This window comes from Aptenodytes forsteri, unplaced genomic scaffold, assembly GCF_000699145.1.
Source record: "Aptenodytes forsteri isolate BGI_AS27 unplaced genomic scaffold, ASM69914v1 Scaffold236, whole genome shotgun sequence".
Taxonomy (NCBI): domain Eukaryota; kingdom Metazoa; phylum Chordata; class Aves; order Sphenisciformes; family Spheniscidae; genus Aptenodytes; species Aptenodytes forsteri.
The window spans coordinates 3,041,896-3,063,927 of record NW_008794456.1 but is presented as its reverse complement, the minus strand read 5'-3'; the positions used below and the strand labels follow the sequence as shown (position 1 = coordinate 3,063,927).

Genomic DNA, 22,032 nt, shown 5'->3' with positions numbered 1-22,032 from the left:
GAGGGTGCACTCGATCCCCTTGTCCAGATCATTGATAAAGATATTGAACAAGACCGGCCCCAAAACTGAGCCCTGGGGAACACCGCTCGTGACCGGCCGCCAACTGGATGTAACTCCATTCACCACAACTCTCTGGGCCCGGCCGTCCAGCCAGTTTTCTACCCAGCGCAGAGTCCACCTGTCTAACATCTGGGAATAACCCGGATGGTGGGAAACGGGGCGTCCAGCAGTGACCCTCAGTGCTCCCGCGCCGTTTCGCACGTAAAACACCCTCTGGCTACACCCATAGCTTTAAAGCATCATTGATGCGCAGAAATGATGATGACTTTCCAATCCTCGAGTGATCACACCCTTGCGCATGGTCAGGGCACGCCACAAGGATATCCCCCCGCCCCTCCATCCTTCATTAACAGGGGGAGCTTCGTTAGTTTTGAAGCCTCCACCGAGGTTTTTGAGAGCCCCTCCGGAGGCAGGGGAGAGGACGGAGGTCGTGGTGCTCCGACGCAGCCCACGCTGCCCGACGCAGGGGTCAAAGCAACAAAGTTCAATCAGAATAAAGCAGAGGACGTTGGGTACCGCACGGAAAACTGGATTGTCACCAATTTGCGCGTTTTTCTGCCTTTGCCCATGGCTGGAGGGGGCTGCAGCTCACAGCGGAGAAGGAGGAACTTTCTTTAAACACGTTGCTCCTGCACTGACGATAGAAAGCAGGTCAGGCTGGCAAAGGAGCGGCTCCCGGCTCCCGGCTGGGTGACCTGACGCTCCTCAAATGGGCCTGTCTTCGCGGCACTTAGCGGCGACCGCTTCTCCCCCCGGCCTGTCACAAGCCTTTCAGCCAGTCGCCACGAACTCGGGGCTGACGGGGGGTTAACGGCTGGAGGCCGATGGGGAGGGGGGATCCCGCACCTCCTGGCTGAGCACAGCACCTTCTTTTTCCGTGTCGCGGCTAAAGATGCTCCTCTGCTTCCATGACATATTGGAAAATAGCTTTGATGCTCATCTAAAGAAGGAAGAGCAGCCAACATCAAGATTCTCCCTCCCTGTATCAGCAAGAGGGGACGCAGGGGTCGAAACTTGCTGCCAAAGGGTCCTACGGGGTTAAGGAGGAGGAGAAATAGGGCGGATGAAGGCTCTGAGCAACCCGAGGTGACATGGAGAGGAGCTCTCCTTTGAGCAGGGGTTGGACCAGACGGCCCCCTGCCATCCCTTCCAACCTCTGCTCCATCAGGCTCTGCGCTCTCTCCCTGTCCCTCCCCGGAGAAGGAGGGAACCTCGAGAGCTAACTCGCCTTCAACCCCAGCGAGATGGCTCCCAGCCCGAATCGCTGCCCACCGGCAGGATGTCACGAGAAACTTTTGGCCAGGAGAGACGCTTGGCTGAGCCGGCGGCTTCGGGTTTCGTCGGAGGCGACCGGGCTTCGTTAGCGCCAGAGAAGAAGGAGATGGCTGTGCGGACGGAGAGCTCCTCCGGCAGCGATCGTTCCCTGGAGACGCGGGGCGGAGGAGGTGTGAGCGCTGAATCACGGCAGGATGGTTCGCTGCAAACACACCACCACCACCACCACCGAACTAAGAGGATTTTTGCTGCCTCTGAATCGTGGGATTTTTAGGATTTTTTTTTTTTGCCGATTTTCTAACCCTGTATTATTTAAAGACGGGGGAACTTCCTATTTTTGCTACGGATGGAGATGGATTATAAACTCCCGCTGACGCAAAGAGCAAGATCAGTTCAGCGCTGACACAAAGCCGCGTTTCGGTCGCTTGATGAGGCTGCCCTTTCCTCTGGCCAGAAAGCCACGAACACGACGGGTTGCTCAGCAAGCAGGTGCCTTTTAAGAGAATAAAGGTATTACACGCAAAGGCGAGTTGAGTCAGCCGGAGGCTCCTTACCCCAGAGAAACTGGCACGGAACATCAGCGAGCAACATCTGCTGGGCGGAGAGAAATTACCAATTAAGTGGCAACAGCAGGGGGTTACACAGGTGACAAACCCCTCTGCTGTCACCTTACCCTCGGCACACCCAGGACACGCTGGAGACAGAACGTATCCGCGTGATTTTTCCTTCTGGGTTTTTTCCGAGCAGCTCTTTGAAGACCAGACCTCCTCGGGTTTAGGTACCCGAGTCTCAACCCTGTGAGGGTCCACGCAGCTGCTGCGACAGCCCCCCTAAACCCCGCGCGTCTGCAGGCCCTTTGTGTCGACTTGCTTAGCTTCTTCCAGCCCGTTTATTCAGCACTCTGCAAAGAGATTCACTCCACGAAATCGTTAAGACGCACAATGCGACCAATTACGAGTCAGAAAGAGAACCTGACTTTAAACATAATTTTATTAAGGCTTAAATGTCTATCAGCCAGACGGGAGCTGGTCCAGTCACACGACATAAACCGAGAGTGACGTTCGGTGTAACGCAATGGCTTTTCTACGAGAGTTCGTACGAGCAGGATGAGATCGCTGCCCCTTACTCACGCATTAACCGCGGCCTCTCTTCGTGACTTGCTGGACTCCGGGATGAACGACGTGCTCCTGCAGCACGGCGAGGGCACCGCAGGGAGGAGGGGAGTGAGGCGGGGAAGGGGAGAAGTCAGGTAGCTTGCATGTTGTCAACCACAAGGACTTCGCCTGGTCCACGACCGAATGGCTGCTCGTCAAATACGTAAATGGTTTTAACTCACAGGGAAGCTAAACTCACAGTCCAAAAGGCACCTATGCTAAACCACTGAGCCACTGGGATGGTGGTAAGAGGGCGGGTGCGACAGGTGGAAGTCAGTTCTGTATAAATACATATTCCTTGTTAAAGAAGCTATGGCTTTTATTATCCTCAGATCGCTTTGCTCCGGCGCGATGCTCTAACCCCCCCCACCCCCCACTACTCTGTAAGCACAAGAAGACCAAGTCCTCTCCACCGTCACGGGCGCCCATCCGCCAAGCTCTCCAAAGGCCTTCGTCCTCCTACGGATCAATACAGACACAGGGAACAGCAGCGGCTCCGTGTTCTCGTCCTCCCGGCAGGCTCCGGCAGCCGAGGGCTCAGAAGTGAACCCTCCTGACGTCGTGCGTGGCAGCCGACCTTTTACAACTCCCGCACAGTATCGATGACGGAGACTTCTGCTTCTCGGCCAAGCACGGGCGACACATGAGGTGGCCGCAGGGAAGCTGGTAAACGGGCTCCGTTTTGAAGTAAGAGGAGAAGGTTTTGCCGCAGGAAGCGCATCCTTGGGTCTGGCTGCTCCTGCCGTGCTCTGCAAAGGCGACAGGAGAAGCGGCTCGGTCAGGGGGGGTGACAAGCCCACGCTGTGCCACCCCTTACGTGCCCAATCCTGCCTTCGAGCCGGGGGCCCCGCTTTCTGCAGACGTACGGCACAGCTGTAGGCGCCCACGGCTCAGGACCGTGGCCCGTTCCCTCTATCGCTACCGTAAGGAAAGGGAACGGCCTAGCTTCTGGGGCAGGCTGTGCTCAGAAGGGGCTGGATCACGTCAGCGTTTGCACCATCAGGCTTTTAACTGAGGGCAGGTGACCGTAAAGGGCTTTTCACTTTTACTGAGACTAAATCCGCCTCCCTTCCGCTTTTCCAACGCTCGGATTAAAATCACCGAGTGAAACGCTTTAGGTAGGGCTTCGCATTCCTGTCACACACTACCTATCAAGGGCTACTCAGTCAGCTCTTAAAGAGCAGCAATTTTAAAGGGCACAGCAAAAAGCTTAATAGCTTAATGTCGCTGCGAAACAGCAAAAGCTATTCGGAGAGAGAGACAGCCACTGGGAGCGGCACAGCCCCGGCCCGTTCTCAGGGTCACTCGGTCCCTCTGAACCCTCTTCTCCGCCACGAGCAGGCAGATCCTCGCTCAGGGGAAGAAGAGGAGCGAGCCAGCGGTTCGGGCATCGGCTTGTGGAGGGACGTGTGAAGGTTCAATGCTTCCCTGCACCCTGAAGAGATCATTTTGGGTATGCATGCGCAGCTGGATTAGCACGTCTAACCGCGAGGACTCAACAGCCTGGCCTGCATATATCCAAACCTGATGGGATTCTGGGCACACACTTGGCTGGTTGGCCTGCGACGCTGCTACCGCTACGTGTTCCTGTTAGGGGGTCAGCATGCTACACGGTATTTGCTAGATTTACACCTCCCCAGCTGCATCTCCGCACCAGACCCATTCCCCATCCACGTGGCAACTCCCCGGCTTGCTTCGTGCAGCTAACTGGCAACGTTTAAGCCACCCGGCCCAACTCGCAGAGCTCTGGGAACAGCCAAAGCCTTGAGGCGGGGCGAGCTCTCAGTCTGAACTAAGCTGGTGCAGGCTGGGCTGAGCACTATGTCTCAGCGCAACACATCCAGGATCGTCCTTGGGCAGCGCAGACAAGCGACAGCCAACGACGCGGGCAGACAATCGGACTCATGCTGAAGCCTGCTCTGACTCTGGACGTGGACACCACACCTCACCTTCTGGGGGTCAACAAGGCCTAACCTGCCTCACTGGGAGAACAAACCATTGAAACTGCTGAGATAAAAAAGCAGCAGTTAGGGATTGCCAAGTGAAGCTTGCTGGGAGACAATATGATATTTTTATATTGACTACACAATATTCTGGGGTCCGAAGAGGCACAGAAGGATGCTGAGCAGCAGCACAACCCTCCCTGTTAACCCAGTCCCAGTTCTCCTCTCCTCTCTCGCTCCCAAAGGTGAACCGGAGGCGCTTGCTGCTTACCGAGGACGGTGCCCGCGCTCCACGAGCTGCTGCAGCCTCCCTCGCTCTGCGCCTGCTGCTGGCTTTTCATCAGCTTGGCCGTAAACGAGGGCATTGAGCTGAGCGCCGAGTTCAAGGCAGTGTCCAAACTCTCCGACAGTTTTTGTTCGTGAGAGACCAGATCTGCAAAGAGAAGCACAAGCTCGAGAAGCCGACGCCGGGAAAAAGAAAGCTGTCAATGCGCAACAGAAATGCTGCTTTGCCTCTGAACCTTTGGGACAACACTCGGGATTTTAGGGTCTCTGCCACTTGTTTTCTCGAGAGGTCTCTTTTCCCCACCAAGGTGCCAGGATGGGGATGTAGTGCCTCGTCTCCTTTGGGTCCTAAAGATGGAAAGCCCTACGGATTACTGTCAGACACTCATGTCACGCCCCAGTGCCAACGAACATTCAGGTGCCGGCTTGTATCTGCAGGTCCGAACAAGGCCAAAATGCCAAATAATCCAGAAACTCGTGTCTCTCTGAAACCCCAGGTAGCTCCCTCGGCCCGCTCCACCGAGGGTCCCGGCCCCGTGCTCCCAGGCTTGCTTCGTGCAGCCAACTGGGAACATTTAAGCCGCTAACAAAATCTGGGGGACTCCTTTTTTTTCTCTCTGTCCCAGTTCTGAGACAGAGGACAAAGCCAAAGGCACAGGGTTGGACCCTTCCCCGCAGCGTACTGCAGCGTTTTGCCCTGTGCAATACCGAAGGCGTTAATTAAGACTATGCATTAAGAGAATGGTGTCTGCATCACTAATTCTGTTAAATCCATCTCCCAAAGGAAGACCTCTGAATTAGCGCTGCACATTTGCTACAGCAATCAAGGCTGATGAAACACCGAAGCACGAGCAACCTGGGCCGAGCACTGTGCTTTTATTTATGTACGGGCACGGCCTCCCCGGGAGCTCCAGGACCCCACAGGGCAGTCCCTGCTCCTGTGGGGCTGGGGCACATCCCCAGCGGGAGCTGTTACGCACCTCTGCAGTAAAAGTAACTAATGATTCCTCCTAAACCACGGAATGAGCTCTAGACTGAGAGATCAGAGCAGAGATGTGCAGTCTGACTTCTTCCTCCTCTTCTCCGTACCACCAATCATCAATTATTTTCTACCAAGTCTTTAAAGAATTTGTTTAAAATCGAAGAACCACCTAAGCTTTTTCCTTGAAACATTTCTGGGCAATTTTGGGAGAAAGACAACGCGAGTGACAGGTACCAGCAGGCGTTAACAGCAATCAGAAGCCCTGGGCCACCTTTTGACGCGTTACAGACCACTCGTTTAGAGAACACGAGGAAACTGAACTTACCTGCCTAGAGAGACAGCCCTTAGGTGACCAGAAGACACCCGTGCACCGTGTCTTTATACCGTCCCACTCAGACCAGACTGCTTGCAACAGATGGCCTCAGACACGGCCGCTCTCTTCAAGCTCACCTAAATATGAGATTGCTAAAGACGTCTCTCTCCCTCCTCCCAGCTTAAGTTTACCTTCTTCCTCCAGCGGGATTATTACCTAAAGCAGTAACTCAGTTTCATGATAGAAGATATAAGCGTTGCTGTACGGAGTACAGTTACATCCACGTAACAGTTGCACTGACAGCAACTCCAACACGTTTCAGGAATTCCTGTGCCAACAAGGGAGAAAGCAAACGCGGCAAAATAGATGTGGATTCGGGTGAAAGATCTAGCGTGGAGTCAAGAGGAGCAATTGCCCACGAGCCACGCTCTTCACCACGGACTGGAGGCTGAAGGTACCAGTCATTAGAGAATAAACGACAAGAGGGAACAGATTTTGGGGAGAGAGGCATGGATCTCCTTGCTATTTAAACCACAGACCACCTTTGCTTTCTAAGGACTGTCGCCTCCTCACCAGTCCAGTCTGCCCTGGCACTTGAATGCTGCTGGGTGGGAGCTGCTGGACCTACAAAGAGTATCCTACACTCCCGCGCCCAGTGCTCGGTGGATCCAAAGGTCTGCCTGTGTGGCTGCAACGCTGCCTTGGCTGCCTGGTAAGACGCTGTGGCACGGCTGGGGACCGAGGTGGGTGAGAGCACTCAGCTTTTCAGGGAATTTATGTCCGGGTTGCAGGTCTGGACTGTTTTTCTGCCTCCTGGAGCTTATGTCCAGCGGCGCTGCTACCAGATCTCTGAGAAAAGCAAGGATGAAAGGAAACCAGTGCCCGTTTCCTTCCCCTGTAGACACAAGTCACATCCCTTGTCTACTGTCTCTACTGTTTTCTGCTTTAACTAGCTGCAAACCCTCTGCAAGTCTCTCCCAGCCTGTGCTGTCTTCTCCTCCCTGCTCTGAAGGCAGCACTGCCTGCAATTCCCTTGCTGACGTTTGTTCCAAGCCCTTGCGCTGCTGCACTAAGATTAGTGTGGACCGGAGGCTGTGCAGCGACACGCTCCCCAAGCTCAGCCTCTGCCACAGCAAGAGCAGCCCCGTGAGAAGGTAAGGAGCCAGCCTGTCCCGGGGACACAATCTGTGCGACGACACTGAGGATGCAGGGAACCAGCTGCGCCAAGAGCCCAGGCAGGCAGTGCCCGGCTAGGGAAATCCAGGAGCAGGATTAGTGCCCCGTTCCCGCTTTCCACCCCGCCTCACTCCTTGTGATAAGATCCACACCGGCCAGGACTCCCTGTGCCATCACCACTGCACCACCAGACATTTCTTTTCCTGCCGCTGCGTATTTTCTTGCTGATGCAAGAACGTATTGGATGCCTGGGATAACAAATCGCCCATGATAAAGACACTTCAAACCAGCACACTGTGACAAAAACGTTGTCTCCACAGGGACAGTGGCTTGAAAGCAAGGAGGAGAAAGGAAAAACAAACTAAAAGGGAAACACGGCGACCTGAGCAAACAAGAGGGCTGTGAAACAGACTGCACAGGTTAACACAACAAGAAGGACAAGCCTAGAGGTGAGAAAAGGTGAAGCAGAATGGGAGCAAACACCATCCAGGATGGCAGGTTGTGCTGAGGAGAGGGGAGGTGAATGAGACGATGACCTGACTTCCACATGACATCTATCAACAGCAAAATACAACGGCCTTAAAGCTTTCTAGAGGCGGGATGGGAATCTGTACCGGAGCCTCCCGACTTGAAAACCTGGCCCCGGGCTGTCAAGACATTCAAGAAACACAAGTGACTTAGGGAGCCACGATACCTGTCGAACAGTCCATTTGGATCAAATGCGAGTCACTGTCAGTTTTCATTTTTTTAGCACTGTTCTCTGAGGTAGACGTGACAAGTAAGTTTGTAGAAGAAAAATAGGGCGGCTGCACGGAGCTCTGATCCATACAGTCCATTTTCCTTTTCAGAGAAGACATTGTTACGGAAGAAGGTACGAGCATTTCCGAGGCATGAGCCCTCCCGAGCAGGTTGGTGCCAGGGATGCTGTGCTGTAAGAGAAAGTGGTCTATCCTGGCCTTGAGGGTAGGGTGAGGTAAGGGCTGCGAGTGCTGGCTGAAGGCCACCCCAGTGAAAGGATCGCTGGGTACCCTGCCCCAAGACGCCTCACTCCGGTTGCATTTTTCCAAGGTGGTCTGGTCGATCACCTTCCCGGAGGGCAGGAGCATGGGGAAGGTCATGATCTCCAGAGTGATGGGGTCCAGGAATTCTTCGGGGATGTCTTGGACGACGTCCACCAGCTTGCGGAGGGTCTGCTGCTCGCTGTCGTTGGCGCTGAAGGGCACGCAGTCGCTCTCCATCGGCGTCCAGAGCTCTGGCTTGAGGCTGCCGACGTCCTGGGCGAAGAACTGGGAGGCCACCTGAAAGACACCCTCGATCACCTCCTGCGGGCACGATTTGGCAGGCTGTCCCCACACCTCCAGCCTCTTAATGCAAGGCAGGCTGCCTCCGGCCACGTGGGTGATGCAGATTTTTAAGTGCGACACGTTGCTCAGCGAGGCAGGCCCTTTGTTCCAGAGGTCTTGAGATGCAGAGCCAGGGTAGGAGAAGACATTTTCCATCTGATGGAAGGGAGGCCTCGGCTTGAAGCCTCTGTGGCCGAACGTCACTTTGCTTTGATTTTTTAAGACAGCTTTGCCCACCAGTGTGAAAGTGTCTTTGTCCGACACAGGTTGACCAGCCAGACCTGAGAACTGACCCTCAGGGCTCTGCCAAGAGGTTTTATTGCACGAGGTAGAGGTGTAAACTTCGAGCCCGGAGAAGGTCTGGTATCCCCCGGATGAGATGTCGATATTGATCCTGCAGATCTCAATGTTGAAGGGAAAAGAGATTGTGATGTGGACCGGAGGTTTGATAAAGTATTCGCTGCGGAAACCACGATTTCTCTTGGCAAGGTCTTCGGAGATCAGATTCTCCACTTCGTAACCATCAGCAGAAATCTGTGTTTCAGGAGAAAACTGGATTTAATTTGAAGCAAGAAAATAAAAGGAAACTAATTTCACAAGCACTTATGTAGATTCTCAAGATGACATCAACCGGGAACCAAGGCTGCGGTTTCACGTGCAGCTGACACAACACAGGAGATCCTTGCTGCTGAGGCAGAGCAGACCCAGTCCCACCCTCCTCCAGCCACATGGTCCCATCCACTCTTCTCTGCACCCTCTGTTACCTGGCCAGCCATTTGCAGAGCTGATTTAACCGCTAAAAGAGAGGAAAATTATGGATGGTTTGTGGTTTTGGCTGGGTCAGTGAAGTAAATCAAGTGGGAGAGCGTGGCTGGGAGCAGAGCATGTGTGCGTGCGGGAGGCGGGAGTCTCTTCTCTTTCAACAGCGGTGAAACATTATGTCAGCCTATCCTGCCACGTGGAAACGTACCCGGAATCACCCGGTTACAGGATCCCAGAGAAACCTCCGGAGCTCAGGTAGCCGACTGCCTTCTCCTGCTCTGGGATCAACCCCACCCATCCCTGAGGGAGATCCGTTCAACCAGGCTGGGTCCCACCCCACCTCTGCCAGAAGATGCAGTCCCACCCTCTGGTCTGCTCCTGGACAGGCTGGCTCTACCCGTTCCCTTTCCTGGAAGCTTCAGGGCTTAAAAAGTCTGCATCACTTGCTAAACGAACAGGTAACAGCAAGGAATATCCATTCCACCTGCTTAATATGGTCACTCTACACCCTCCTGATCACAACAATCACACCAAAGCTCAGCAGCGTGGCTGGGTCTCTCAACACACCACCCGGATGGATGGTCACACCCGTACTGCTATTTTAACAGCACCAACGCTTACAAACCCAAGGCTGTCTTGGATTTTGGGGTGTGAGTTGGAGGAGAGACTTACAATTAAAAAATGGCTTTGAATCAAAAACTAGTTAGTATTTAAGAGATACCGATGATGCTGGGTGAAAACTTAAGTACTTGTAGAGTACAGTAACTTCAGCAAACATTGTCAAGAGCTGCATATTCTACTGGACAAAGGGGAAGCTCTAATATTGCACGGAAGAAGGTATCTCAAGTCAAAGCACGCACACCCATAAGCACGTAACATTGTCTTGTTATGAGATCCTGCAAAATCAGGGCTTTTTCATTCCGACAATTCGTGTGTGCCACATTAGAGCAGGCACAGGAGGTTATACAGTGTTGTAACACTACCTAGCAGAGATTGACCAAAGCATAGACAGGACAAACCAAATTTTGAAGAGTAGCTTCTGGGAAATCTCTCAAAACCGGTTTTTCGAAGTCCTGAGCCTTCAGCTCCGCTTTATCTTCACGTGAGCTGCAGATCCCAAGCACCCAGCCATGGGTTCTCTTAGTGCTCGCACATCATTGACTCCCTCAAGACTGAAGCACAAAGGGGGAAGGGGATCCAGGAGGACAGATTCCCAACATCAGTTCACAAAACCTCCTTGCTGGGAATGACAGGAGGCTGGCGAGCTTGGAAAAGAAAGCCATGAGCAAAACCACCCAAATCACAATCCTCCCGCATCACTGGAAAACGATTTTAATTGGCAAAAACGCTCTCAGCTCTGCAGACTAAAGAGCCTACACCTTACCTAGGTTGGGACTGCATCTGTCCTCAATGCTTCTGTTGCCAGTGGACATACGCAGCCTCCCATGTTAAAACCCCTCGCTGAACCAGCCAGACCACACAAAATGACGGGAGTTTGCTGTGAGTCGCCTTTGTTTTCTCAGGGTAGCCTGGCATGGCCAGCCAAAAATCAGTCTTCGAGAAATGCTCCTAATTATCACAGACGAGCAGCGAACAAGCCCTCCCCAGCCCCAACCAGTCCAGCATGCCACTTCCACCTAACCCCTCCATCCCCTCCATCTCCCTAAAAGCCCACACATCGTTATTTTACCTTGTTGCAGTGAATTCTTGGCTTGAACTGTGGGAGACAGACGTTTATTACCATCTTGGCAGTTGGAGAGAGCTCACTTTCTGAGCATCAGATTCAGCTTGTAAAAAAAAAAAAAAGAAAAAGGCAAAACAAAGAAAGTGAACATCAGTGAACAGTGAAAGGATCTCGTGTTTCGGAGCCTGTATGAATTACAAGCTCAGTAGTTCCTAAAATGCAGCTCAGGTCTGAGTCCAGGAGGTGAAGCCAATATAAACCCAAATGACTGTGGTGGAGAGACGGGATCGAGAGAAAAAACTGCGTTTATATTAATTAGTGAACCCCTGGAGAAACATCAAAGAGAAAATGGCTATTTTAACTAAAAACGTCTTACCTATGGATAGACTAGCAATTAGATCTGAAAGTTTATCAAAGATGCAGGAGGTTTTGTAGATACAGTAAAGCATCAGAATATCACATGAGGTTGTCCAAGGAATCGGTGTGAGCTCTCGGCAGCCTCAGTCGGACCTGGAGGACACGGGCTGCTCTGGGATCTGAGCGGGGCATTCAGCACCGCAGCCCCTCACCGCTGCGAGGCGGAAAGAGCCTGTGTCCATTCCCACAGCGTGGCCTTGAACTTTGCGTTTTGCCTCCGGGCCCGGTTCCGCCCCCCCCCCCCCCCCCTCGCCTTCCACCCCCCCCCCCCCCCCCCCCCCCCAGCATGCCATGTCTATCTGCCGCCTTCAGCAGATGGAGGCAGGACCTGCCTGCGCTCTTGGACAACACCCAACACGACAAGCTCGGACGGGGCCTCTCGGGACGAGGGTAACACCAACCAGCACTAACACAGCGCTGCCGCAAAGAGAAATGTTTCCTCGAGGGCTTTGGGAGCCTCAGATGTAAGCTAAGATTAAACACACATATTAATAATTGGTATTTAATAGCCCCAAGGGAGCAGAGGGCATTTAATAGCTCTAAGGGAGCCTGTCTGTGTTCTGAACGCCGACCCAGCTGATTCTTCCGACAATGCCCATTAAAGAAACGCAAGTGAATGCACCATCTTTTCCACTGAAAAAAACGTGACTCGAATTGGTTGTATCAGATCCCTTTTAAGAATGAAATTATCTGCGAGGTAAGAGTTTTAACCTTACATTAACCTTAGTTTTAGTATGTCACTGCCTTGGGCAACCTTGCAAATCAGGAACCCACTGCTTCCTTCAAGAACGAGCAGCCCTTTAATGATTTTGAACTGAAGCTGTTAGTTCAGTCAAAATGAAATTGGCCTTCTGGGGGCACGTCGGTCCGGCCGCTGGAACACAGAGCGTTAACGAGCTCGCTTTGCTTGCCCGCTAAGCGTGCGGGAGCAGTCCAGTCTGCGTGCGATCGAGCGCAACAGTCTGAAACGAGAAATGTGGCATCCGAGGTACAAATCCAACATATAAAAATCAACACGACAGAAGCCAAGCCTGCAGAGAGCAGAGCTTGAAGGTCGCAATGCCAATGCTTGACCGAAGCAGGCGTGAACCTAAGAAGAGCCGTAGTGGGCCAGACGAGCACCCCTTCTAGCCCAATATTTGGTCTGACAGCCATCGGGAGCAATTCCTGCTCCTCAACAGGGAAACCAGGAACGGGGCAGGCACAAATGAACGCTCCTCCGATATTACTCTCCTGGCCCTCTGAGCCTGACAGGCTTCCAGTACAGGGCTGCCAGTCAGGAATTGTTCAAATAGGCTTCTGAACTGGTCTGACTTTTGGCACCCACACCTTGTGGGAGTAAGACTGCCGGTTTAACTACAGGCTGTGTGACAAAGCTACAGCTTTTGGTTCATTTTGAACCTGCTGCCTGGTAAATTAGCTTGGCCCTCCTATTGCTGGTATGACGAAAAATGGCAAATCAACTCTCTTCGATCCCTTTCTTGGAATGACTCAAGATTTGCTCTCTCTTCTGTTTCTCCTCACAGCTCTTTTTTCCTGGGCTGGAGACTTCTCCATATCCCTTCCAACCTGACCAGACCGGTGAATTTGCGTTCGGCAAGTCTTGGTGAGACCTTCCCTGAATGAAGGTGAGCGATGAGAGGCACCTTCACCTCTGCATCCCTGCGAACTCATCCCTTTAAGAACTCGCTTCTCACGAGCCACTGCCTACTGAGATCCTGCCTACGGCGGATGCCAAATTCCCCCGTGGACCTTGTGGTCAGGCAACCTCCTCTTTCGCAGTGCTGCCTCACGCCAGGCAAATCACGGATGGGTGCAAGTCATTCCTCAGGACAGACTCACGTCTTCTTCCAAGCCTAAGGCTGTTGCGGAGGTTGCATCCTAAATCTATCCTTTTCCGCCGTACTCTTAATATTCTGTGGCAATTAGCTCTGCTTAATTACAAACAATTTATTCTCTCATTAAACTTGCTGTCTTTCAATTCAGCTGCTCCTTGCTCTGCAGCGTGAGGAGCTATGTATGTATACGCAGGTATATCTTACAGGATTCTCTCCTACCTGTTTGTGACCCTGACAGACTTAAACAACTCAGACTGATTTTTCCAGGTTCAACATCTCAGTAGGAAAACATGCATTATTCTGCATGTCCAAGTCACTGCTCTCCCTTCTTCCAAAAAGCCCTGTTACGCTCTTGCTTCACAGCAAAAGTTGGTCACCGAGTTGCTTGTAGCCAGGGCTGTGTTTTTTTTACTCTTCCCATGAAAACACACCTCAGAAGCCAGACAGTGGGGATGAAGGGACAGATTGAATGGAATGAGATTAGGACTAAGCTTCCATGTAAAGAAGGAAAGAACTGGCTGGACACGCTGCAGTAGGAAGGTAAAGGGCCTGGCTGAGGCCAGAGAAGCAGGCTGGGAACAAGAATCAGCAGGGACAGGCAAAAGCAGGTGAGAGAAGAGATCAGAGCAGTCGGGATCAGATGGGGACGGTGAGCCCAGGGCCCCGCTGGCAAAGAGCCTGGGCTGAAGCAAGAGCTGGGCAAATGCAGACTGTAAAAAGCTCTGCAAAAAGAATGGGACAGGGCAGTGGATGTGGCTTCCCATGGCTACTGCTGCCATTACATCCCAAACTCCTGTGGAGGACGTCTGTGCTAGCGACAACTCAGGCGGTTGCGGCATGAAGGAGGTTCTGAATTTATGAACACTTTAAAACTACCACACCCATAAAACTGCATTACTAAAGTCATTACTTGTCAAAACAACTGACTCAAAAGATCACAAAGGACTCAAAGACTATGAAGTGCCATCAGGATGTCACACAACTGTCCCATCTCTCTTGGGTGCGTGCCTTCCCTGAGGTGAATGAAGATCTTTCGACTGAGGCAGTGAGACGCAGACCTGAAGGACTGTACTCTGTACTTTTCTATGCCAGCAAGATCCTCTGTGGTCTTGGACAAGTCATTTCAAACCAGGCTTTCTGGAGCTAGTCACTAAGTGCCTTCCTGGTGTCCTACGTACGACTAGGGAGCTGCTGCGATAAGGAAATGTGCACAGTGGACATTGAACTGAGGTGCTCCATAACGCTGAGTATTGGAGGGAGAGGAAAAAAACAGCCCGGACATTTTAAACCAGGCAGCCAAAATGAGCTAATACACAGTATCTGTCCTGGGACAGCGACCTGCTTACTGCCACCTCTCTTCCCCATCCTCCACCTCAGTACGTCTTGAAACGCCGCACTGCAAAATAGCCAGAACAGCTCGGCTGCCTTGGCAGTGGGAATGGGAGCTTCACCTGCTGCTCCACATGAAATAATCCCTACAGCTCCGGTCAGGTGCAGAGCCTGCCCTGTGCACCTCAGGAAACGTCACTCCTCTTGGAGAGAAACACCACGTGAAAGCTCAGGAAGAAGCCAGCAACTCTGTCTTCAGAACGGCGTGCAGAAATCGGACACCGGGCCCCATCCTGAGCAAGAAAATAACACAATGAGCCACGTGACGGAGAGTGAAACCAGCTGCCTCTGGAGCAGATGCTCCACACAGCTAGAGTTTGCACTCTAGTTTGCACAGGACTCATCGTCACCCAGGCAGTGGAATCGCCTCAAGGTGGATCTGTGGGCCCCATTTGGCGGCAGATGTTATCAACAGGGTCAACGGGACGCAAATCCTCTCTGCTAGGCATCTCATCATCAGAGAGCTGAGCAAGAAATTAATGTCTCGGGGTCAGAGCACCCCAACCCTCAGCCCCAGCTTCCACCTCGCCGCTCAGCTTTCACACCCTGTCCTGCTCACGCACAGCTCCTAAAGGAGAAACTCTGACTGCGTGCCCACCAGCCCCAGCTCGATGGTGATGGGGACAGCAAGGAAATACGTATGTGTGTTCCTGGCACCCAGGTCAGCTTCATGGCTAAAAGTCACCCCAATTCTCTCCCAAATATCACGACAGCATTGCCACTGTTCTGCTCTCAGCAAGTCACCAAATCTATCCACTTTCATTTAGGGCGGAGAAAAAAGTAATCATGGAGAAAAATGAATAGGACAGTAGTTTTTATTTGTCGTGGAAGCATTTGAGGATCTAGGTACAAAAAGAGTGCACGGGACACATGACTGCCAGCAAAGCAGAATTGGCTAACTTAGCAAGGCAGCCCGAGCACACAAAGCACCTGCCAAAAACTTAACCAACACTCAGAGACCATTTTAATCAGCGATCAGAAAGAGAGATGCATCTGGGAGGCTGTGTCAGCCTCTGAGCAAGCAGTACACCAGACTAGCCAGCCCTGCTAAGCAGCGCTGGGTTGAACACTTTGTAATGGAGGTAGCTCAGTTTCTCCGAACGCGTGCGTTTGAGCAGAGGAAACCATTCCCAGAAGGGAAGCTCAACCACCACATACCCCAGCTGCTGCAGCTGCCGCCGTTTCAAACAGTGCAGCCCCAAAAGCCGCTTGGAGCAGTAGCAGTAGTGGTTTCGGTTGGACACCTGAATAGCCAGTTTCACCCCCCGAGGCTGCCGATTCAGTGTAAGAGGCGGAGGGGCTTCAAGACCGTGCCCCGACTTAGGCTCAACTTGCAATCTGGCACCTGCAGTAAGAGCTCCACCTGAAAGCGCAGCACGATCCCCCGCGCGTGGTGTTCGTGCTTCCTCCCCTCTCTCCTGTCCGGGAGTCCTGGCTTCATTTTTCACTTCCACGGGAAACTGGCTATTAGATCTCCCTTTTATAAGCTGAGTCATTAAGTCATCCGTTAGACTAACTCCGATGTCTTTTAGTTTCTTATCTGCAATACGGTCTTTTAAGTTGAAAGGGATGGGATGTCCATCCACGGCCAAATGAACCTCCAGGTCACTCGACCTTGTGTGAGGCAGGATCATGTGGCTCTTCACATACTCGGGGCCACCTAACATGCTCTCGAGAAGAGACGTGGCTTCCACAATTTCAGGCCTGACATAAATTTCTTGCTCTGCAAAATTCAAAACCATCTCGGTAATCTCTTGATAAAGCTGAGGTGGAAGGCGGCTGCCTTGGTAGCTTGGGCACTCGATTTCAACACTCTTGCCAAGGGTGAACAGGTCCTTTTTGAGGTCATATTTGCTACCTCTCGTTTTCTGGACAAACTCATCCCTCAAAGCATAGTCTATCAGCTCCTCTGGGAAGCGTTTGACAAATGCCAGGCCAAGCAAACCAGTAAGGAGATGCTCCGGAAACTTCCCAAATTCATGGAGTTTTCTATGCATCTGCTCTATCAGGCTGGAGTAAAACTCTTCCTCGTTCGGAGGTTCATAGTCCAGGCATCCAAACGACCACAAGAACTTGGCAGCATCTTTGCTTCGGCAGTAAGTCACCTTAGAAGGCAAAGACGTGGCTACAGCAGCCATAACGCCTTCGTCAAAGTAGTGTAGGGATGAACAGGTAAGAGTGATGTGCATGATGCCCTGGATGTTTGTTGTAGGAATCCGAGCGGGAATAACCTTCCCAAGTTCCTTCAAGAGGGGTAAGTGGTCCATGCGAGCGTAGCGGAGCATTTTAAGCACGTTCACCAAAGCGTAAGTGCTCATGTCTTCCATCTGCAGGGAGACTCTGTCCGCGATTTTTCTCATGACGTGGTCAGAGATACCACTGAGGGACTTGAAGAGGCCTAAGCAGATAGCACCCACCTCCTCCAAGGTGAAGGAGTCCAAGTACTTCAAAATCATGCTCTCCACCTTCGGCGTCAAGTCCGCGGGTGACCTCCGGCCTTCACCTATGATATAAATGAGCTGAACAAACTGGGGCAAAGCGAGGTCTTTCCAGTGCATGTTGGCATAGCTGAACAAAATGCTCAGGTAGGAAGGCACGCTACGCTCCAGACAGCGCCAGCAATCGGCCACCAGCAGCAGCTGGTCCAGGTTCATGTCCCACACCCGCCGGCAGAATTCGTTCTCGCACGCGTTCAGCAGAGGGTGGGTGGGTGGAACAACCAAACGAACGCAAGCCTTTAATATATCGATGAGATCTGACGTACTGAACGACCCGATGTTTTTGACAGCACAGTGACACAGTGTATTAAACCTGGGTTCGGACACCAACGCTGCGTGTTGTTCCGCTGGCAAACGACTCAGCTTGCGAAAATAATCTGTGATAGTTCCTGGGCTCTGGCTGCCCTTGCATACGGCCACACTGTGTAAAATCGAGTCACCTTCTTCTAAAGGAAGGGTCTCTATCGGCTCAAACTTGTCGTAGCTGAGAGATCTGTACTCGGGCCTCCCCTTCTGAAACACACGAGGGTCCTCCTTGGAGTCATGCGTTTCTGTTTTTTCATTTTCTGCCTCCTCCTTGGTTTGTGCCGCAGAGAGCCGCGCCGAGATGGTCTGCTCGAGGAGCGGTTTGGACTTGGGCTTTGGCAGGGCATTTCTGAGGGGTGGCAAAGCTTGAGAAGAGGCGGTACCGAACATATGCTGAACCTGCGCGGCGCCTGGGCTGGTGGAAGTGTCACCGAGAGCGTGGCCGCTGTTCCTAGCAGGGTGCTGCTGGGAGGCAGCTCTGCTTTTGGCATAGGCAGATGGATTATACAACACTCTGTAGTCCAGTGGATTCAGCAACTGGATTGTAGCCGCAGATTCGGTTCCGGTGTTGGCTGTTTCTGGGTTCTCTTCCTTTTTCTGCTTACTTTTGCCGCTTCCGCTCTCGGCCTTGCACTTGGCTGTAGTCGAAAATGTAGTCACCCTGCTCAGCCTCGGAAATCTTCGGCATATTAGCACTGTAGCCATGGATCACAATTTACTGGGGTCAGAATTGCTTCCAGGTACTGAAAAAAGGGCAGACGAAGAATGAGTGGCTTCCACCTAACACGAAGCACTTTTTAATCTATCCTTTACGCTACCAAAAGTGAGGCGATGCCAGTGTTTCCCCTAGCCAGGGCAGCTGTTTCCCTGCAAAGCCGTAAGGCAGCCGCTATCGAACATCACCTCATGCAAAGGCAGTTCAAGACAAGCACCCAGGTGACCCGACGTACCCGAAGTCGGGGTACACGGCAGTTGGGTATTACCTGCCCCTCAGCAGCTACAAGTAACCTGGCAGAGACTGTGGGAGTTAAGGAAAAAGTCATCTCTCTTTCATTTTTAAGAGACCCAAACTGCTTTTCTTTCATTCTAAACAATGAAAACGTAGTTTTGCAGTACAGCCGCAGCTTCAAGAGACTTTATGTATTCAAACAGAGCATTCTGCTACTTCCGTCACCACAGTCTGAAACACCAACCACCACCCGAGAAGTTGTTGAAATACCCAGGGTGCTGCAACTGCTCTTTGCACCGGGAGACAGTATGTGGAGGCTGTGAGCAAAGTCTCCGCAAAACCAGTCCACAGAGTGAAAGCTGGCCCATAACCTGCAGATGGAGATGAGCTGAAAGGAGAAATGTGGCCCCAGAGCAAAGTCAGGGAAGAGTATGGCAGAAGTAACACAAATCATTACGAGATGCTACATCCTGAGTTGAGAACCAGAGGGAACAGGGCTTTATGCTTCAGACTTGGGAGCATTTCCCACAGTTTTAGGGTACAGAAAGCTTAAAAATGCCAGGTGCCTTCCTAACTCCTGCCTAAACCAGCTGCAGCACAGAGGGCGAGGATGAGAAATTTGTCAGGAGTTAAGCTGTGTGCTGCCAGCCTGCGCAAGCTGCCAAACGAGCCTGTTTACGATGATTCAGATGCCGATTAAAAAAAAAAGCACCAGGTCAGCGCTCTGCGTAACACACCCTTATCCCTCCACGTGTGGCCAACCCCAAAGATGCGTTAAACCAGGCGTTTTCAACTTCTTTAAAATCCCTTGTGCTCTCACTACTACAGGGCGCTGAGCAATCAGGAAAGCCAAAGCCTGGCAGAGACACTGCAACTGCGGCGATACGCGTTAGCTTCTGTTCTCCCCACATGGGGGGAATAAATCCCTTGGGCACCCCTCTGAGCTCTGCTTATACATGCGGCTTCCCGATTAGGGCTAGATCAAGATGTCGACTCATTGCAGGCAAACTCAGTTCTGCAGCAGCAAAACGGATACCCTGGGGGAGGAAGAGGTGGGGTGAACGCTGCGGCTTTGGGGTATCCGAGTAGGAGAGGGCTGCAGTGGGATGGGGGATCACAGGCAGCTCTGGCTGAACACAAGCTGGACTTTTTTTGAGCACAAGAATCCCCACGTCTCCCGTAACCCGTTAGATGATCTATTCCCGCACCGCAACAGCGAAGCATCAGCTCCTCTCGAGGAAGGGTGAGATGGGAAGGGAGGGAGGATGGGGAGAGTCGAAGTGACGGTCTTTGCTCCCTCGTGGTGCCAGATGTGGGGTGCTGCCTGCTGGGGGGATGGTTCCCTGCAGCAGCCTCGTCTGTCTCTTATGCGCCCTGAACTCTCCCACAGCAGCAAAAGCAGTAACAGGAGCAGACAGACAGGCAAGACATCTCTGATCTGGCACAGGCACAAGCAGCCTGCTGCTCTCTGCAGGCTGTTTTCTCCCCAGGTGGCTTTACCTCTGTCTTGCTGGGGCTCGGCTTCTGTCCGAGGACAGGATCTCAGCAGGGACTTGGCACGGGAGCGCTCCCGGTCTGCTCCAGTGCAAAGTCAAGAGGCTCAATTCAGCCCTCCGGGACCAACCGCGTCGACTCACACTGAGGCAGCTGAGGAGACCTCGCATCCTCTGCCCCCCGGGCAGAGCTTGGGGGCAGCAACCACCAGCTGGCGGGTGAGGAGAAGCTGCTGGAGCAGCAACCCTCCCAGCCGCCCCAGCAGAAGAGGTGAAAAAAGCAACCTGGGTGGAGAACAGGGCGCTCTGGGGAGAAAGAGAGGGAGGGCAAGCTGAAATTAAGATTTCTGGAGACAGCCACGCAAGGAGGAGGGTACAAGAAAGAGGCTAATGCATCTTTAAGATGACTAGTAAATGGCTGATAAATATCGCGAGACACTCAATAGCCGCTGAGCTTGCTGGGCACCGTATTTGTATCTCAAAGCACACCACGAGGCAGCCCCCTGGTGCAGACCAGGCTCTGCTCCGCACACCCCAGGCAGACCCCAGGCACTGCTGACCCTTACTGCTGTGCTACTCCCTGCCAGCCAGGCAGCTGCAAGGCCGTAACCGTCCCCTTCCTGCGTGAGAAGTCAAACCGCGGCAGGCAGGAGAGACTCTACCCCTTCCTGACTGTCTTGTGAGTGGGGGAAAAGAAAAGCCCCTTCAGAACCTGGACAGTAAAACCCGAGCCAAGAGCTGTGACGCTGCGGCACAGCCCAGGCCTCGCAAAGCCGTCAGCAGCAGCAAGCAGGAGCTGGATTTCAAAGCTCTCCCGTTTAGCACAAAGAAACGTTTGATGAAAATATCATTTCTGGCTGTACTGGCTGTGACATCCAGCCTGAACTGGCCGCAAGTGACGTGATGCCGTCTTCGTGTGGCTGGCGACAGGCAGCCGTGAAGTGGGCAAGGCTCAGATCTGCACCGTGGCTGGGGGAAGGAGGCCCCATCCCCTCCGACATCGTCTCCTCCTCTAGCACCTCGCAGAGCTTGTCCCGGAGGACACTCGGAGGGGCCGGTTCAAGCTGCAAAAATTATCTCGGAGAAGAGGAGGTTCATCCTACCTAGACTTTCCGAGAGACTTTCTTGTCTGACTCTATTTTGCATGTCCTCTACTTATTTTTCTGTTATTGAGAGACAGGCAAGCACTGCTGAGAGACAGACCACTTATTTAAAACAAGTTCTATTTGCTGTTGAAAGGTGATATACCACCTACGAAATCCAGCACTCTGCTGTTACCAGAAACGCCCCTCTCGGCAACGACGGCCCCACTTCAGAGACAGAAAACCAAAGTCACAGCGTTCGCACACTGAAGGCTCTGAAGGCGAACGTCACACGCTGCTAAGAATACCATCCACGTAGTTTAGTGTTAAGCTGTGACGCATTTGGGAAGCAATTCAGCAAAGAAAATATTTCTCTCCTCCTTTGCTCCCAATCCAGCAAAACCAGCGAAGACCACGCGCAGGGGAGCGAGGTCGCCACGGGTCGAGATACTTCAAGCACCTTTGAAAGAAACAGGCTGGGTCCAAGTGGCCTTTTGCCCATGACTTTCACCCACCCCCAGCCTAAATCTTCATGATCTTTCAAGTTTCTACAGCATTTCTCTTCCAACTCAACCTACAGCTCTGCTTGATTCTCCTCCCTTCCTCTTACCCCGACTGATCAGCCTTCCTTCCTCCTCCCACTGCGCTTCTCTTCTTGTTCAAACACAGCCAAGCTCCTTCCCACCTCTGGGCAAGTCTCCCCAGAAATGTCACTTCCAGCGACTCCAAAAAGCCAGTCAGAAAGCGCGTTTTGGAGCGGGGCCCTGCAGGCTGCGAATGCACTTCGCGGAAGTCCTCTGGGACGGAAACCATCTTTGTGCGTGCCTGCGCGCGCGTCCGCGCGCGTGTCACACCTAGAGCCGAGTTCTCGGCCAAGGGCACAACGGCACAGCTGAGCGTTCGCTGAACGCCGGGGCAAACAACATTCCTGGAGGGCTGCCACCCGCCTCGGAGTATCAGCTCGGTGAAACGGGGGTACAGGTGCGCTCTGAAATGCCGTCTGTGCTTTCGGCCCCTCCGAAACACGCGAAGGGCCTTTGGAAGACCCTCGCGAGGAGACCGCCCGCCGCACCCGCCCCCCGC

At 52.8% G+C, this 22,032-nt stretch overlaps 2 protein-coding genes across 2 annotated transcripts; both read right to left on the bottom strand.

Annotated features, from left to right (window-relative positions):
- Positions 1–2,310: 2,310 nt before the first annotated feature.
- Positions 2,311–11,112, bottom strand: UBOX5 (U-box domain containing 5). Its single transcript, XM_009290685.1, has 4 exons — positions 10,984–11,112; positions 7,883–9,065; positions 4,704–4,865; positions 2,311–3,238 (listed from the first exon to the last, which is right to left on the bottom strand). Exons 1-4 carry the CDS (start codon positions 11,035–11,037, stop codon positions 3,027–3,029), a joined length of 1,611 nt encoding a protein of 536 aa, XP_009288960.1. The 5' UTR covers positions 11,038–11,112; the 3' UTR covers positions 2,311–3,026.
- Positions 11,113–15,420: 4,308 nt separating this feature from the next.
- FASTKD5 (FAST kinase domains 5) lies at positions 15,421–20,067 on the bottom strand. Its single transcript, XM_009290684.1, has 2 exons — positions 19,875–20,067; positions 15,421–18,168 (listed from the first exon to the last, which is right to left on the bottom strand). The coding sequence occupies exon 2, from the start codon at positions 18,128–18,130 to the stop codon at positions 15,656–15,658; it is 2,475 nt and encodes an 824-aa protein (XP_009288959.1). The 5' UTR covers positions 18,131–18,168; positions 19,875–20,067; the 3' UTR covers positions 15,421–15,655.
- Positions 20,068–22,032: the final 1,965 nt, after the last annotated feature.